Source organism: Lissotriton vulgaris, chromosome 6 (assembly GCF_964263255.1).
Source record: "Lissotriton vulgaris chromosome 6, aLisVul1.2, whole genome shotgun sequence".
NCBI lineage: Eukaryota > Metazoa > Chordata > Amphibia > Caudata > Salamandridae > Lissotriton > Lissotriton vulgaris.
This window is the reverse complement of record NC_141694.1, coordinates 140,080,874-140,099,354: the sequence shown is the minus strand read 5'-3', so window position 1 is coordinate 140,099,354 and position 18,481 is coordinate 140,080,874. Positions and strand designations below refer to the sequence as shown.

The 18,481-nt window shown below is 45.0% G+C and overlaps 1 protein-coding gene across 1 annotated transcript in view; it reads left to right on the top strand.

Annotated features, from left to right (window-relative positions):
• Nucleotides 1–18,481, top strand: part of LIN9 (lin-9 DREAM MuvB core complex component) — a 604,858-nt gene that overhangs the window by 541,723 nt on the left and 44,654 nt on the right. The window contains exon 13 of the mRNA XM_086926178.1: nt 9,704–9,886. Coding sequence (XP_086782304.1) covers nt 9,704–9,886 — 183 coding nt within the window. The remainder of the gene's footprint in view (nt 1–9,703; nt 9,887–18,481) is intronic.

Sequence of the window (18,481 nt, the reverse complement as noted above, 5' to 3'; positions counted from 1 at the left end):
GCAGCCACGGGGAGCAACAGTTTTATTAAAAATATCCGACTTGGGTCTAATTAAAAGATGATGAAAAATATTAAACCTGAACCTCGTCAGCAAAATTTTTTCATGAGAAGTGAAGGTGCATGTTAAATATAGTTCCATGGTGTCACAGGTTTTTAACATAACATATTTCCTAATATTAGGTTTCATGAGCTCCTCCCCTTCTCTTTGGGCCCTCCTGTCCATATGAAAAGCCCTCTTAATTGCTTCCACATCTCCCTTTACAATCCCACAAGGGTTTTCAAACAAATTCAAACAGATCAACATGGAGCCACAGGACACTACCTACTGGTTGGCAGGGGTGCTGTTAATAGGTTGTTCTTATCCAGTCCGGTGCCGGGAGAATATTCATTAGGTGAGGAATCTGCAGATAGATGGTATCCATCATAGAGCGTTACTTAAGGTAAGTAAGTTCTTCATCGAAACAATCCCATCTTGCCTATACCCAGTTCTAGCTGACAAATCACAATGCAGACGACTTATAAATCAATAGAGGGGAATCCAAGTCCCATGGATTCTAAGTAAGAGCTAAGGTTAGTACTGTTATCCCGAGCAAAAAGCCAAGCTTCGAGCCATAAAGTCTAAATGTTGAGATCCCTTTTTGGCAAACAGAAATCTACTAGTTAAAAGATGAAAATTTGGACTTCTTTCTGCTGTGCCGAGGCCAGCTCTAAGCCCATGTTAAGTTTCAGCCAGGATCCCATTCAGCTAAACCCAGACCTGAAGTATGGTAAATAAGGAGCCCATTACGATTGCGTAACTTTTGCCACCGCCGGGAGGGCGGTGGCAATCTTTATGCCATGGTAATTGGAATTACCCACCACCACATTAAGATGGTGGTGGGTATCGCAGCGGACGCATATTCTGTCCACTGCTTTTCCGCCGGTGCCAATCGTTACGATTGCCTGCCGGGCGGAGTTGGGCCACTAATATGGTGGCGGTGCCTAGCAGGCACCCTCCACAATATTAGGATGTGGGTGATGTATAGGCCTTTCCATGGTGGCAATGCTGCCATGGAAAGACTGGCGGGGATTGGCTTTGGGGGCCTGATGCGGGCCCCCTCTGGCAGGGGGTGCACTGTGGGAGTACCCATCGTACCCCCTGAAGTTCCCTGCACCAAGTAGCAGGCACTGCGTGGTGCCTGCCACGTGGTGCAGGGAAACGCTGTGCATGCTCTTTTACTATTGCAGACGGTGCTGCAGCCAGCAGCACCACCCGCAATGGTAAAAGGCCAGGATGCGCCAGCCATATTGGCGGGCGCATTGTAATTGGGCTGGTGGGACAGCCGCGCGTCTGGCAGGCGTTCCCATCACCGTTATGATGGCTGTCGGACTGGTGTCTGCCCACCATCATAATGAGCCCCAAAGATCCTACTGCCACTTAAACTTCAGCGAAATTGGGCAGTACCAAGACAAACCTCCTTTTTCACCTTCATTAAAATATGGTGAATTTACAAGGAAAATATAGTTTGATAGATAAAATAGGAGCCCACAAATTTCTATCTTTGTGTAAATCTAAGGGAAACCCTATTAGGATATGGGGCTTATTCTTATCAGGGCTACTTAGAATCATTGTCCTCCTTACATGTAGGAGTAGCTTTTTAACCCTCTTACAGATTAACAGGTCATAAGAAAATAACACAGACTAACCATATTCTTTTACAAATGTGTCAGTTACCTTGGTAAATTGAAATCCTATTTTTTTCTTCCTTGTTAGTTTTGATGTCATATGCACTACATCATTTTGTTATGTAAAACCAGTTCTACATGCCTACAATCAAATGCGCCAGTCAGTATTGTGAGCTAATTGCCATGACTTATTAGTGAGATCTTGTTGAGGGTCTAATTGCAATTGCAGCTGTTATTGTTCCTGTAGGTAAAGCAAACTTTGTCTCTCCCCTATAACACGTCATCCAGCAATGTTTTAATATTGTGGCAGTTGATTCCAAAAATGATGAGCCTGAATGGCATTATTTTTTTTGAAACATTTGCTATCTGGAAACATGTTATTTGGACCCAATTCTTAACAGTATATTTGTTCTGCTACCTAAATTGATAGTAGAGCATGCTAATTAGGAGTCCTTCAGATTTGGGTAAATAATACAATTTCTTGAGAATTGATATATTATTTTGAGTTCTAGTTGTGATTTGATAAGTATGATTACGACTCAGCAATCTCATGGAACACATTTATGTTTGATGGTTAGTATCTTCAGCATTGAAATGATAACCAGTTGGGTAAGAATTCTATGCTGATGTGCCTAAAGATGTGGCATGTGGCCTTGCCCATAGTAAAGAATTTGTAATTCATTAGTTAAGCAAAGCTAGAGAACCAGATGTTGGAGGCCTAACAACTTTTGATATAAATGAAATAAAAGTGCAAAGCCCTTAAAGTAGTTTCAGGTTGGAACAATATCTTAACTGACTTAATTTAACTAGAGCATTGTTTACAGGTGGAATGATTGGCACCTACAAATGTTTATTTTGGCTCAAAGATTAGTCCTAGCTTCTTTGCAGTTTTAATTGAATACCTTGTAAGAAATCTTCGAGACCTGTATCGAAGCAATAGCGATTTTAGGAGGGAACTTAATGTGAAAATGAAGTCCAATATCTGTATGTGAGATTATACCCCTGTTAATGAAGGAGTTTTTAATGACAGTGAGGAGAATGGACGGGTACATGAACAAGTTTGTATTTCAAGAAGTGGTGAAATGATTGATAAATGCCTAAATTATTTGGGGCTTAACATGCTAAAGAGTTACTTTTCCTTGGCCTAACTTGTGAGGAAAACTTTTATTAGGAGCAAAAGAAGAAATTTTTTTGAGTATATCTATTTTGAAATAAGGATGATTTTTAAATATGTGGAATGTTTTGAGGGCTTGTCCTTGCAACCAATGTATTTGCATAGCAAGACACCCAGATGTGGTGACGCGCGTGCTCTGTTATAGAATCTGCAAGAAATTCTTAAAACATTTCAGGCTGGTATTAGAACTGTTCAGCACTCTTTATAGGGTTTCACGTACAAAGTAATTTAATAGGTGCAAACCCACACATAGGGTAAATCTGAGGGTTTGCAAACACTAAAACACTTTTTGAAATGTACTAAACTCAACGATTCAGAACGGAATTTCCGGATCATTTAGTGGGTTTTGGAAACAATACAGAATCAGTATTTGGAAGGGGTGTGTTTAGCTTATCAGTTCCAAATTTCCTTAAGGTATTTATAATTGTTTTGCAACTGATATGCGGTTGCAAAACATTAATAGTTTACCACCAGCTCAAAGGAGTTGGTAACCCCATTTACAAACAGGAAAGGGTAACCTAGGGACTACTGCATACAACTAAGAGGTTTGTGTAACTTGTTGTTTGTTTTTAACACATCCAGTTCCCCTTTAATGAAAACAAGCTGAAATTAAAAATATAAAACAAACAAAAAGATTGCCTCATTTGAAAGCAATTGCATACATGGTGGTGTGGTAACTCCAGCAGGCGAGCATCATTGTGAATATGGCCTTTGTAGTGGTCGCCATTTGCCACCAACCTCATGAATATTGATGAGGTTGGTTGGTCTAGCCCGGGACCAGGGTTCAATTCCCCGCCTCAGCAGGTCTTGGGCTCAAAATTCCACGGACCTGATAATTCTCGCCTCGGTGCCTATTCCAATCATGGAGTCCCACTCTGCAACTCTGGGCAATAGCTTGCTTAATCTCCACAACGCTAAGGATGCCTGGCCTCCACCTTGGGGGTGCCCAGGAGTGGACGCCTCACAGGGAAAGCCAGGATGGGTTCCACAGCGGTATTCGTGCAAGCGCCTTGAGACCCTAGTGCGCTATACAAATATCAATTTACATTTACAATTGCAACTCACTATGATTTGGTATTTTGCTAACCAACCTATTAGAACATAGGACGGTTTGCAAAATCAAAAACAATTTGGTAAAAGTCAGTACACTATTTGCAACCACTTTTACTGAATCGTTTCTTTGTACATGAGGCCCATAATTACTTATTTGCCTTGGAGTGAAATAAGATGGGAATATGGGTGCATTATTTTGACAGTTTATTAAAAGGTGTAAGTTAATAATGAATTTTAAGTGATGGTTCTTTTAATGAAATGAACTGTATTTGTAGTAATGATTGTTGTATGTATTAGGGATGTTTATATGGGCGTCTGACAGACGAACGCAATTTGATTTATTAGAAACGCCTCTAATAACTATAATCAAGTATCTATTTTTCGTGCACAATTCGGGAAAACTTTACAGAAGATGATTTCATCTTTTTAATGTCACACCAGCTCTAGAATTTCTATGCTCCATAGTACAATATTTTCACTCAGCGCATTATATCCAAGTGCTGCTTTTGATGCAAGTTGAAGGGATATTTGTTGCCTTTCTAAATCTCAGACAGCCTTTGACACTAGAGTCTGCTGTTAGGACTCTTAAGGGCACTTGACAGTCGAAACCTTGTGTAGGAGAGTGGGGTCTGCAATCCTATGGTCACCCCCGATTTTTGCTTTTTGCTTCACTGGTTTACGACTTTCCCTGGCTGTGGGCCTGCTAATCAGACCCACAGCCTAGCTGTTCTCTCTCTAAATTGACACATGTATCTTAGGTGCATTTACCAATTGGTACTGGGCCACCTTATCAGTCCCTGTACAGCATACCTTAGGTATCCAGGGCATAGGTGTACCCAGGGCCTACCAGGGGCTGCAGCATGTATTATGCCACCCCTGGCTGGCCATCCAAATCTGACACAACTGGCTGCACGACAGCTGGGGCAAGGTGGTGTTATCACCCTTTGCTTTAGATATAGTATTCCTATATCTAACCCTAAAATGGGCACATGTATTCCTATCAGTCACTCCTATGGCAGGCCTTATCAATCCTGAAGGCAGAGTGCTTGGAATTATGTGAGATGGTGCTCTGGCATGAGCTGAGCCCGTTTGCAGCTTGCGGAACCAAGTCCCAATAGCTGTTCCATGATAACGCGTACCATATACTCTTAAGTGCATTATAATTCTCGCGGTTATTTGCCAACTTTGGTATCGCTTTATCAAAACATGTCGAGTAAGGTGTCATACGAATTGGAATACTAACCCCTCGCCAATTCTGGCGACGGGGTTAGCATTCCACCCTTCTAGAGGGACACGACATGTAGGTAACTGTGAACCCCGGTTAAAGTTAACTCGAGCCTCAGCATCACAAAATGGATGCTGCCACCACAGACACAAGTCTGACCTCCTGCTGCTGGGAATCCTTCCAGCGAGGAGAGCTCGGACAAAGGGTTTCCTGTCAGGGGCGGTGCTAGCACCATCCCAGACAGGGTTTTGTGTATCCCAGGTAGGCAGGGCTGAGAGGAAGGTGACTGCAAGTGGCACCCCGGTGCTCACTGTGCATATGCCGGCTCAAACCAGTTCCAGGGGCACCCCAGCCCCTGAGCTGGGGAGAGACCGGACAAAGGAGAGGGGTGTAACCACCCCCCTCCTGGTCCCACCCATGGGCTGGACCTAGTCGCGTTCCAGCCCCTTTTCTTAGGATAAAGGTAGGAGCGGGCCCCCTTCCCAAATAAGATAATTCTGAATCTTGAACTACTTCTACCTAGTCGGATTCGTCCGGAAACAGTAACTTTAGAAATACTAGCCTCCATAGACTTTGTCCCGCATCCCGCGTGAGAGTGCACACTCTGTACCCGATCTCCCTAGGCCTCCTGCTCCTAACCCTAGAGTTCAGTAGTGTAGTCCTAGCGATCCTGAAGCCTCTGGATCGAGTTACTCACCTGCTAGTATTTCGCATTCCACTTTTTGTGTATATGGTTTTTCGTGCCCCTCTGGCATTTGTGTAAATTGTGCAACTTGAAGTATTTTCGTAAGAGTTTTGTATTGTGCTTAGCTCCCTGACTCATAAAGAGTTCAGGGTAGACTTGTTATAAATAAATATCCTTTATTTTCATAACCACTTGTGTGGTGTCCTTTCACTTGGTGTTCAAGGGGTATATGTGATGGTAAAACAGCTGGCTTAACACGCCCTCTAGAGTTTAACCTAAAGACTGCTTTTGTCCACTCTACTAGGATAGCTGGTCTATAAGGTTGACTTACAACCAATCATCAATAAGGGTCGTTTGGTATGATACACAGTGATCACTAGAATAGTGAGCACTATATATCAGGCCAACCTCTCACACCTTGCACATGTTGTTGTATTTTACTTGAATAATGCACTTACCAAACAAATGAACTGTTATCCGGTGTGTAAGAAACGGAGTTATTAGTAAAGAGGGGTGACTACCCACTTTAAGAAACACAGTCCTTGTCAAGGTGAACCAGTGGGGAGAGGATGTGGCCTAATGGCTAGGGAGGTCAATCTCCAATCTGGGGAACCTGGTTCGAATCTCGGCAATGACGCTCAACATCCTGTGATTGAGCAAATCACTTAATCCCGCCATGCCTAATAAAAATGAATGTGTCTTTGTGGCACGCAACTGGTGCTCTTGTAAAGTGCCCTGATAACTTCAGGTCAAGTTTGTGCTATATAAAACTCTGGAAAAGCAAATTCACTAAATTAATCTGAGCTTGATCCCCTGATTGCTATGACACAGAGCAGACAAGCTTAACTTAGAGGCAATGTGTAATAATAATAATAATAACAAATAATTAATACCAAAAAATGAGTAAAGTATGTATGCAGTACTAAAACTTTAGTAGTTAAAACACAACACAATAAAAACAATAGAGAATATATAAATTAAAGATCTGTCACCAAAATGACAGAAATCCAATAAGGGGAACTGAAGATATGGATTTTTTAAAGATTACATTAAAAATAGCATCTAAGTGTGTTAATCGCTAAGTGTGCTCAACTGGTCTCGATAGACCAGAACCTAGGCACAATTTGAGGTCGACGGCGATGGAACATGGGTCGAATACAGGGACAAGGTTTGATCTGGTCGGAGGTTTTGCCCAGGAATTTCGTTTGAAAAAAATGGTTGTAAAAAATCTTCGGCAAGGCAGCAGGCTGTAGTCGATGAGGGTTCCATGAAGTTAGAAAGCCATTGGGTAAGGGTCCATTTAAAACCATTCGATTTTGATGGGTAAATCTAGCAGGAGAAATTTGAATTTCCCCTCGCCAGCCAGATACTTTTGAAGCCATCACCAGATCAAGATTGTGTCTCTAATAATAATAAGCGTTTGTAAAGTCCCTGGTTACACTAGCTAGTGTGTCCCTGCGCTGTGGCCGGAAGAAGCTACATGAGATGCAATAAAAGCAGGCTGGAACATAAAAAGACAAAGCTCTATATCTGGAAGAGCCATGTCTTAAGTTTTTTCTGAAAAATGTTTTCAGATTGTTCCATCCTAAGATCCAGGGGAAGCGCATTCCACTGTTTAGCGACCAAGTAGCTGAAAGAACAACCCCCATTCTCATTCTTTTTATTACTGGGACTTGGACCAACCCAGAGCCCCCAGAACGTAAGGCCCTGGTAGGACTGTAGGGGGACAGTAGATTGTATAAGTAATTTGGTCCTTTTCTCATCAAGATCCGTTGACTAATGCATAGGCCCTTTAATAGAATTCTTTCCTTTACTGGATGCCAATGTAAAGTGGTTCTAGCATTTTTGGATGAGGCTCTCCTAGGGAGCATCAGAACTTAGTCGCTTTTTGGGTGCCCTCCAGCGGGGTAAGGCTCAAGGCTGTAATGAAGAGTGCTCCACAAGTCTGGATACTTTCTCCACAAGGTCACACTGATGAGGGTTTGCCATTGGGCAAACGGTCCAAGTGGGAGAAACCTGAACTCTTAGCCCAGCAGCAAAGCACTTTTGTTTGAGTGGCTTGGCAAGTTTGTCCTGGCACTCTGGTTGTCTTTGGAGCCACAAATGTTCTAAGTCTGAGGTTTTCAGAGGTTCTAGGAGAAGTGCAGCTATCCAAGGGTTCCAGAACCTCAGGAACAGGACTTGGCGATCAGGACTCTCCAGCAGAGGCCAGCAGCAGGTTCCAGGACAGGTCCAGTTGGAACTGGTCAGATGTAAAATTGCAGAAAAGTCCGCTTGTAGCTTGTTGTGTCCCTGTAGCTTAAACAGGAGGTCAGCATTATGTCCTTTGAAGTCCATGTCTTTGTCCTGGGTGCAAGAGGGCACAGGTCTGGTCATGCATGGTTCCTCTGAAGTCAGACAGGTCCAGTAGGAATCCCTGGAAGGTATAGGATGTCCTATTTGTTCCTGTCACGAGCTTGAGGGTGGTTCCTGGCTCTTCCCTGAACAATGGAGTAAAAGTTCCCTGGAGTTGCCCTGCCAAATTTCGCAGCATTTCCTATGTGCGCAACTTCATATAATCCCAAAGTGCCAGTCATTGAGTAATTCCAAGGTGATGACACCCTTCTCCCATTATGGTGTGCCTGGGTGTCCACCCCTATGGTGTGGTCAGGGAAATTAGTCTCTTGTTCGTGCTCACTCTAAACTAGTTCTTGGGGCATCTCCCATTGGGATTGGTGCCTGCCTAACTGGGGTAGCAAAAGAAAGGTTCTTCCAAACATCATCTTACATCTGTCTGTGACAGGGGAGGCCCCTTTGAAGTCAATTAGTCACCTGGGTACAGCCCAAATGGTCATCCTGCCAGAAGAATAAAAATACCTTCCACACCAGGCCTTTGCTTTAAGAGCAGTTTTCACACCCATGTCAGGCCTTGAGCATTCGGAGGGCTGAAAGCTGTAGGATAATGCAAATTATCCTTCAGAGGCTCTGCAGGAAAAGGGTAACTTTCCAAAGGTGCTTTTTCCTTACTATTTATTAAAGATCCCAGTTCTACATTGAAGTGGGGTTTAATAAATATTAAAAGTAAAGATGTAATCCAACTTCTAGCTGTTACCTTCACTGAGATAGCAGAATTAATATTACTTCCCAGTGTTCCTCTATAGGCCAGCCAGCTTTCGTAGGACATGTTGACATTACATTTCTGCAGGTCTTACTTTTAAATTCTGTGCACCCTGCCTTACTGGCTGTAAGGGTTACGCAGGGTGACATATTTAAAAGGAAGGGTGTAACCTGTCAAAAGGGGTTATTTTGAAAGGTTGAGTTACAGGTTTTGCACTACTATAGTTAGGCTACAGCTTGCCTGCCACTGTAGTAGATGGTACAATAGGTACTGCAGTCCACCAATGAGATTTAACTTCGAGGACCTAGGACTATGTGTATATGCGTACACCCATAATATTTTCAGTAACTAACTTGTTTTGGCATGCAAGGGATACATTCTGTTAATTAGATATCACCATGGTTGACCATCCATATAAATCCAGCTATTTATTGATGCTCTTCGAAAATGCATCAGCCATCCCAGGAGTTATTCATTTTGTTAATTTTGGCTTGTGTTTGTAACCTCTTGCAAGCAACACCCGTGTACCAAGCTGCGATCTGAATCGAAGGTATAACTAAGAAATTAAATGCCCTTTGCATTATTCTTTCCTATAACGCAGCATTTTTCAGTTGTGTGCCTCCATTATCTCGGAAGATTAATATCGAGCTGCAGATGTTTGGTTGCTTGAAGATCAAGCTGGTTTTTGTATGTGTTTAGACTGTAATTGCTTAGCATTGTGCCCTTTTATTTATATTATTGCTTGACTGTATTAATTCGTGTAAATAAGAATATTTACCAGTTTAATTTCATTACTTTTGCTCAGCTTGCACCAGACCAAGGCCTTCAGCCAGCTGACCAGCCAACAGATATGAGGCGAAGGTGTGAAGAGGAAGCCCAGGAGATGGTCCGACAAGCAAACTCGACAATAACTGGTCAACCTTGTGTTGAAAACGAAAGCCTGACTGACCTCATCTCTAGACTTACAGCAATACTTTTACAGATAAAAGTAAGTCATCTTTTCAGACTATGGTAATCCTCTGTTACTAGTTTAATCACAATAGTTTTGACTAATGTTTTGCATATTGAGAACCTTTTTAATCCACTTGTGGCAGGGCTTTACAGTCTATTTTTAACATGAGGTTATTTGGCTCATTGAGTTTGGAATTTGTTAGCATTGACACAAATAAGTGTTGCTCAAAATTACCACCTTCATTGAAGATTGTAATAGGCATTACTCAAATAAGTTCTTCTCTCGGTTGTGTAAGTATTGAGAACTACTAGGATTTTATTTGAAGAAATAAAAAACAAAATGTCAATCATTGATGTATAGACCCTAAAGTGTTTCCCTCTTACTATCTGGTGAAGGAAAACCTGATACTCTAGAGAACTTGTTCTTCGTCCACGCTCTTCAGCTTGAGACCATTTCAGTCCTCAGGCTTAAATCTGTTTGTTTTTTTTGTTTTTTTTATTCTTAATCTCTGATGGCAAGTGATGTTGTTCTGTTAGCTGCAAGCCCACGATAATCCAAATGGAAGTGAAGAAACAGGTTTATAATGCACCGCCAGTAGATTACATCCAGATTCTGAAGATAAAATTAATCTGAACGATTCTAATGCCACTCTACTCTATGCCTTTCTCCACTAGAGAGAATGCAAGACATTCAGGCAATGCTTTTACAATTTTCTAGCAACCTGATCCAGTAGTATCGGTCCCTCCTTCTGCATTTGAGTTGATGGCTTCATGTCTCTTCTGGGGTCTCCTGCCCTTCTGCCCAGGAGACGCTTGCAGTAGCCCCTGAAAGACTGCTGCACTCTGTTTTGTGTTCTACAGGGTGACAGGATACCGCTATCACTTGCACTTATCCTCCAGTTGTTGTGGTACTCTCACTTCATTGGCATGTAGATGAACAGTGCTGCAGTTTGATCCCAGGGATGGCTCAGAGTTTCTATTTGAAAATCCCTTCGTTTGAATAACATGTGGGCCTCTCCAGTACTAACAACTCGAAGCCCCTTTGCTGGCAGTCTTTTTCAGATAGGTCACATTGTGCACAGTAGCATGTCCGATATGCTGAATGTTTTAGAGCTTATTTCACCTAATGGAACAGCAGCTCTTATTCCTCTCCTGATGTTCTTGATTTAATCAGTTTCCAACTGGTCATTTGATTAGCCATTCACATATTTACTATTAGTCCTGGGAGCATGGAAATGAGGAAAGAGTTGCAGTTTGCGCATGCTGCCTTGCCAAGGTTTCGTGCTTACGTTACTGATTACCTTAGCCCCATGCTCTTCGTGTTTAACCAGCTTGAGAATGGATCAGGGCGTGAAATTAGGAATAGTACCTTTTATGTGAACTTCATATATCTTTGTAGATGTTCTGTTAGATATGTCTTCCTGCAGAGTTCTTACAATCCTCTTACCACCCATGTTGCTAAAAGTTGTACCTTCTTTGGAAATGTTCTTTGAGTAGATAGATATTCAGTTTGAAAGTATTTTTATTTTGGTTTAATGATTTTTTCATCCTGGCCACTGAGTCACTGAAAATAAGGTTGTACAGAAGTCACTGGGAGGGGCTGACCTGTTCATGGTTCTGTGTCATCACTTCAGTTGTCCTTTTATGAGCCCATGGCTTATGTGATACACTAAGACATGGAAGCTAGTGGGAGCAATAGTAATCAGCCCTATCTGCACAAATTAAAACTGAAAACAGGAGAACAAAAATAGGCATTAAGTATCGACCAACAAGGAATCAAAACATATAGGGAAAATGAATGATATATGGCAGTTGAGAAGAATAATGAACCCCAAGTAATTTCTGGATCTAGAGAATTTCGCCCCACTAATCCTCGACAGTAAGTCTTAGCGCTAACCCAAAATTATGAAGCAAGGCCAATACACAAAGATTAAAACGGATAGTGTTGAAGATAGACCTTTTCACCTGTGCAAAAAAATTAAATACTAATCATCAGTCCAGCGTACACTTTAAACACTGTCAAAACACTCTCCAAAAATGTAAGTGAGCTATTGCTCTTTAACACAAAAAATAAGGGACTAGTTATGTTACAAACTTGTTCATGCTTAAAATAGGAAACTTTTTATATCCACAACAAAATATGATGTAAACAGGAATCTTGTTCGCTTTATTCGAAATTGGAACTTAAAATAATATTCTAATGGATATATCCTCCTGTAGATTTGTTATTTTTAGTTCATCTCAAATCGTGAAAAAATCTGGAATTTTTCTCTGCAGTACTACTAATTTGATCAAAGTTTTGACTTTAAGCCTCCAGTTCCAAAAGTGTTGACTACAGACTTTTTTTGCAGTTAAAATCAGCACCCTTTACAAATTCCAAAGTCTTCAAAACCTGGAGGTCATGTTGATGTGCAGCCTCAGAGGCTGTAACTGTGTTTCCATGGAAAGACAGACCTAACACGATCTATCAATTATAGATCGCATACAGTTGAAGATTCTCTGTAGGCCCTAAATTCCTCTCAGACCTAATCACTGCTTATGTCCCTGCCAAGCCTTTTGTGCTTGAAGCCAATTCCTCCTTGGTCCTATTTTAGGTCTCGCAGAGAGACCTATTGCGGTGAAACCAAGACTTAAAGTAAGCTCTCTTAAAAAGCGGATTTTCAACAGTTCACGTGAAATCATGTGACCACAAGCATGCACATTTCCCCACATCAAAGCCTCAGCCTCCTTCCCTTGCCATTTGCTTCCTAACCAGCCTGCCTCGCATAATTGCATCAGACCCGACACTTCAAAGGAATGCGCCCCTCGCAATGCCGAGAGCCACTTTCACGGCCGCCAGGCCTTGCATTTCTCCCCCCCCCCCTCCCCCCTCCCCACAGCAATGCCAAGAGCTTGTTTGTGATTCGTGACCCTTGTTTTCTAATAGCAACCTTTATTCTCACATAGTAATACAGGAAGTATCCCTTGCTTCTAGTCTCCCTCCGTCACCCACTTTATTAAGTTATTTTCCCCTATTTAGGACACATACCCATACATTTGCTTTAATACCAGATACAACTCAGAGAGGTCTTCGTGCACTTTTGGGTTACAACAGTCATTGAAATCGCTCACAATTCCTTGTCTATTTTCTACTATTTATTTTCCAGTCAAATTCGCAAGTGTACAAATGATTGCAGTCAAGCAATAGGGCCTATAAGCAAGCAGAACTGAAAGCAACATACAGCAAGCGCGTGCCAAAAGTGAACGCCTCAAGGGTGCACAGTTAGTGGACAAGGGCCTAAGGTGCATGCCCCAAAAGTGCACACGCAACCCCTTCTTCATGGTACCATCTAACACGCAGGGTCTTCAGCTTGCTCTTTGTAAGTGGCAGGGGTTACAAATAATGTGCCAATGGCATGCCTTAGAAATGGCACAGGAGGGCAGAAAAAAATCTAGAAATCTACTTAGTGACGTGCGCAGTGGCTCGTCACATCCCAGTGGGTCTCTGATTTAGAAACAGATCACACAACCTCTTACCATTTAGAGACGAGCACAGGGCTCGAGTTGTCGAGGAAGGAAAAGTAAAAAGTAAAAATCTCAGGCAAGAAAGGTATGTTTACGAAAGAACTCTACATCTTGAAATCCAGCAAAATAGTCCAATGGGCGAGTACATCTTCAACCATTCGAAGATACAAAGGACCTAATTCCAGAAAGCGTGAGACTGTGGCAGCGTGTGCAATAAAACAAGCTCTTGTTGTTATTTTTAATAATAAAAACGTGCCTAATGCAGGTTTCCTTTAGTTACTACGTGCATCCGGGCTTTACACATTTGTGTGAAATCCACAGGAAGCGACTCCCCAGAGAGGGGGCTTGTTCACGCACTGCCTTAAATGTATGCCCCCGGCGCTCACTGGCATCTTTACCCTCCCCTCCGGCGCTGAGCAGGCCTCGACAGCTAGTGCGACAAGGTGCCAACCCCTGGCCTTTTTGCTCCACGCTTACCTGGCTGAGCCGAGTCGCAGCGCCACCTAGGGAACCGGCGGGCCTCTCTTCAGTGTTTTCGCAGGCTCTTTCCCCAGCTCTGGGTCCGGTGCTTGGAGCGCGAGCAGCTGGTCACCACACAGGGTGCCCAAAATAACCACATGCCCACAACTGCTTTTATTCCAGTGACAGGTGCGTTACGAAGTAAAACTCTGCACACGTCCCTGAGCTGAAAACACTTGTGGGTAACGCTGGCATCCCCCTGGAGCCCCCCTACCCCTTCCTTTGTCACCCACAAGCGACCCATGTGAGCTGCAGGCAGAAAGAGGGGGCCACCTATGCTATGCCAGTCCCTGGAAAAGATCACTGGTTTCTTGTTTTCCCTCCTTGCCTACTGCGTTTACTGTTCTTCCGAACTCTCTGGCACATTAAAATGAAATAGCCGAAAATTTCTTTTGATCTTTTTCTTTTGAATTCAATGGGCTTTCTTTTCAGTTATGCTGTCTGCAGCCCGCGCTTATCTAGCAGCGTTTCCCTGGCTCCACTTGCGTTCTTGTTTCTCGGAGTATCGTGGTATATCCCCCCCCCCCCCCGCCCCCCCCCCCCCGCACGAACACCCGCAAGGCGGGCACTGTCTTAATTCAAGGCATCTAGTCTCGTAATTGCATACGAGACTCCTCTGCTTTGGCCCCTAAAACAACGCTGGCTTGCTGCAGATGAGTGGAACAGGCAACAGGCATACATTTCGATTATGGTTGAGTTAAAGAGCTCATCTCATACAAGCAAATTAGGCACTGATTTCAGCTGCTAATGTTGAGCTGACGTCGAGCCTCGTTCCCAAGCTGCCAGGTCGACAGCTCTGGCCATTGCACCACATTTTCGCACCACTTTCAATTTTGTTTTAGGTGGTGCTAACAGGAAAAATGGAGCCTGGCAATGATTTTCTTACAAAATAACCTGTAAAAGCCCTTTCCTTCTCAAACCGAGAGTATGGCCAAGAGATCTGAGCTGTGAGTACCAATAGTTTGACCTTCCTTTGCTCCCATTTTAAACCTCCCTCACTGTTCTCTAATCTCCAGTGCCAGCTTATGTGCCTACAAAAATGTATTTTGCTGATTAGGAGTTGTGGCATCCCCACAGCTCGTAAAACCTCACTGTGCCCTCCTTCCCCACCTTTAGAGCTAGAAATTGCAAAGCGCTTCAATTCTGAACACTTTCAGTGTGGAAACTGGGAGATGCCCACTTTGTTCTCACATAGACAGGAACAACAGGGGGCGCATCTCACACAGACAGGAACAACAGGGGGCGCATCTCACAGACAGGAACAACAGACGGCTCATCTCACAAAGACAGGCAAAAGGCGCATTGCTTTAGCTTTGCCCCCCCCCCCCTATCAAAAGCCTGGGTTATCTGTTCGCGTCCTTTCGTTTAATTTCTCTCTCTGGCGCCCATTCACCCCCTCTGTGAGCTTTTACAGGCGTGTGATCTGTCAGTAGGCGCTGACGTGCAGAGCTGCATTTTACATGGCAGTATTTAGGAATATTCGGGGTTCCCAAATGTGTGCGTTTGGGTTCTTTATTTCCTACATATGATGTCCCTGAAAAAAAATGTTGGCATTGTTTTAGCTTTGCCCCCTCTCTTTTTCTATCTCTTTCTCTCTCCTCTCTAATTCTCTCTCTCCTTCATTCTCTCTCCTCTATCTCTTTTTCCCTCTATATTCTCTCTCCTCCCCCTTTCTCTCTTTCTATTTCTATCCCCTTCTTTGACTCTCTCTCCCCTTTAATCTCTCTCCTCTCGCTCTCTCTTCTGTCACTCACTCTCCCACTTGAGCTCCATCTGCCATTCCTTCTTCCATTCTTTCTTCCATTCTTTCTCTCTCGTTTTTCCTCCTCTACTTCCCTGATCTTTGGACTGCAGGTTGTAAACATGTACACAGCAGGCAAGGAGACTCTCCAGCGGTCTTATTACAGTGCTGTGTAGTTCTAACATATAATTTACAGTTTGTATCTTTTGTTCAAATCAATAATCTATTTATGAAAGTTTTTTTATACCTATCTATTGTCACACATTCTTTGTTAGATGAATGATTTTTCAGACAGCAGCATTAATTATTACATCGTGCACTGCTGTATTCTGAAACAAGGTGCGACGGGACACATTATGCTTAGTTTCATTTGCAACATGCACTGGCAAGCCATGGGAATGCTGCAGCTCCAGATTTATGTAACTGCTGCTTTCAAGCTTGTGAACAGAAGCTGCTCGGTTGCAAGTTAAATGATAATTCAACCCCACACACAACCCCCCACACACAACCCCACACACACAACCCCACACACAACCCCCCCCACACACACACAACCCCCTTACACACACAACCCCTCCTACACACACAACCCCACACACAACCCCACACACACACACAACCCCACACACACACCCCACACACACAAACCCCACACACACACACACACACACACAACCCCACCCACACACAACCCCACACACACACACAACCCCACACACACACACAACCCCCCCCCACAGATGCCCACTATTCACACACCCCAAGCACACACACACACCCCAAGCACACACACACACCCCAAGCGCGCGCACACACACACACACACACACACACACACCCCAAGCACGCACACACACACACACACACCTCTATCTCTCTCACTCTATCTATCTATCGCCCTCACTCTATCTATCTATCGCCCTCACTCTTATCTATCGCCCTCACTCTTATCTATCGCCCTCACTCTTATCTATCTCTGTTGGAAAGGGGATCTTAGGGCTGGCCGAGCAAGGGTGAGAGGCCTCCTGGCGAGGTTCCTCTCCTAGGATCGTACAGACGAGCAGTCACCCCCCCCTACAGATGGACACTACACCAAGATAGGTTCTTAACGTTTTTATCAGTACTTTTAGGCAGGTTATCGTAACGATACAGGGATAACTGGATCCTGGAATCCTCTCAAACTTAGTCTCTGAGGGAAGGGGGTAGCGGGACAGTCTTGGTGCTAGCCTGGTATAGGGATACCCTGCGCTCAGCTCTCAATCCTCGAGCTGGGGGGCCCTTCGGTATGGGCCGCGGCAGCGCCAGCAGGGCTTCAGAGATGGTTTCACGAAGATGGGCAGCGCCAGCAGGGCTCCAGAGATGGTTTCACGAAGATGGGCCGCGGCAGCGCCAGCAGGGCTCCAGAGATGGTTTCACGAAGATGGGCCGCGGCAGCGCCAGCAGTGCTCCAGAGATGGTTTCACAAAGATGGGCCGCGGCAGCGCCAGCAGGGCTCCAGAGATGGATTCACGAAGATGGGCCGCGGCAGCGCCAGCAGGGCTCCCAGGATAGTTCGGCGAAGATGAGCCGCGGCAGCGCCAGCAGGGCTCCAAGGTGGTTACGGGTTCCACGCGAATGAGTTCATCTCGGTGTCTCTCAACTCCAGGATACAACTGCCGACCTGCTCCGGAGCCGCCCCAGTTATAGGTCTGGCGTCTTTTGATGTCCGGACCCTCGCACTTTAGAGGTCGGAGGGGCCGGAATGTGCGTGTCCAGACACCCAGCAGGTGGTGGAGCCAGCGCCCAGGGAGGCTGGGGGCGCTCGAAACCAGGCGTCGGGGGAACGGTTGGAGGACCATCGAAACTCTTTCCCCCATTGATCCGTCAAGTGGTATCTTTACCCGGCTGATCAATTCCCTCGGGGTTGATTTGTGAGAGAACTGCCCCGACGCCGTGATCGGAGGCATCTGTTTGCACTACGAATTCCCGGCTGTAATTGGGGGCTTGGAGCACGGGGGCGGTGCACATCGCTGTCTTGAGGGTCTCAAAGGCGTTCTGACACTCGGGGGTCCAGTGTACCTTCGGGGGTTGTCTTTTGGAAGTGAGTTCCGTGAGGGGGCCCACAATACTGCCATAGTCTTTTATGAAGCGCCGGTAATACACCGTGAGCCCCAGGAAGGCTCGGACCTCTGTCTGGGTGATTGGGGGCTCCCAGGCCAGGATGGCGTCGATCTTGGGTTGTAGGGGGGCCACCTGGCCACTTCCCACTTGGTGCCCCAGGTAGGTCACGAAACTTTGGCCGATCTGGCACTTGCTGGCTTTTATTGTCGACCACTGACCACTGACTGACAACATGACCACCCTCAAGCTCGCCACCCGGAAGCACCACCAACTGATCCGCGCCGCCAAGAAAACTGCATTCAAGGACCGGCTGGACAACAACGCACACAACTGCAAGGAACTCTATAACATCGTGAAAGAGCTCTCCAACCCCAGCGCAGGAAACAACATCACCCCATCGCAAGACCTCTGCAACTCCCTCGCCTCCTACTTCCACAACAAGATCGCAGACATACACAACAGCTTCAGCATTCATCCGACGCACGCCACGACCACAGCAACGCCGCCCACCACCACCCTCCGCACCTGGACTCCGATCGGCACCGAAGACACCGTCCGCATGATAAACTCCGTCCACTCCGGATCTCCGACCGACCCCTGCCCTCACCACGTCTTCAACAAGGCAGACGCTGTCATCGCACCCCACCTGCGGGACATTATCAACACCTCCTTCGACACCGCCACCTTCCCTGAGAGCTGGAAGCACGCCGAACTCAGCGCTCTACTCAAGAAACCCACAGCGGACCCCACCGAACTCAAGAATTACCG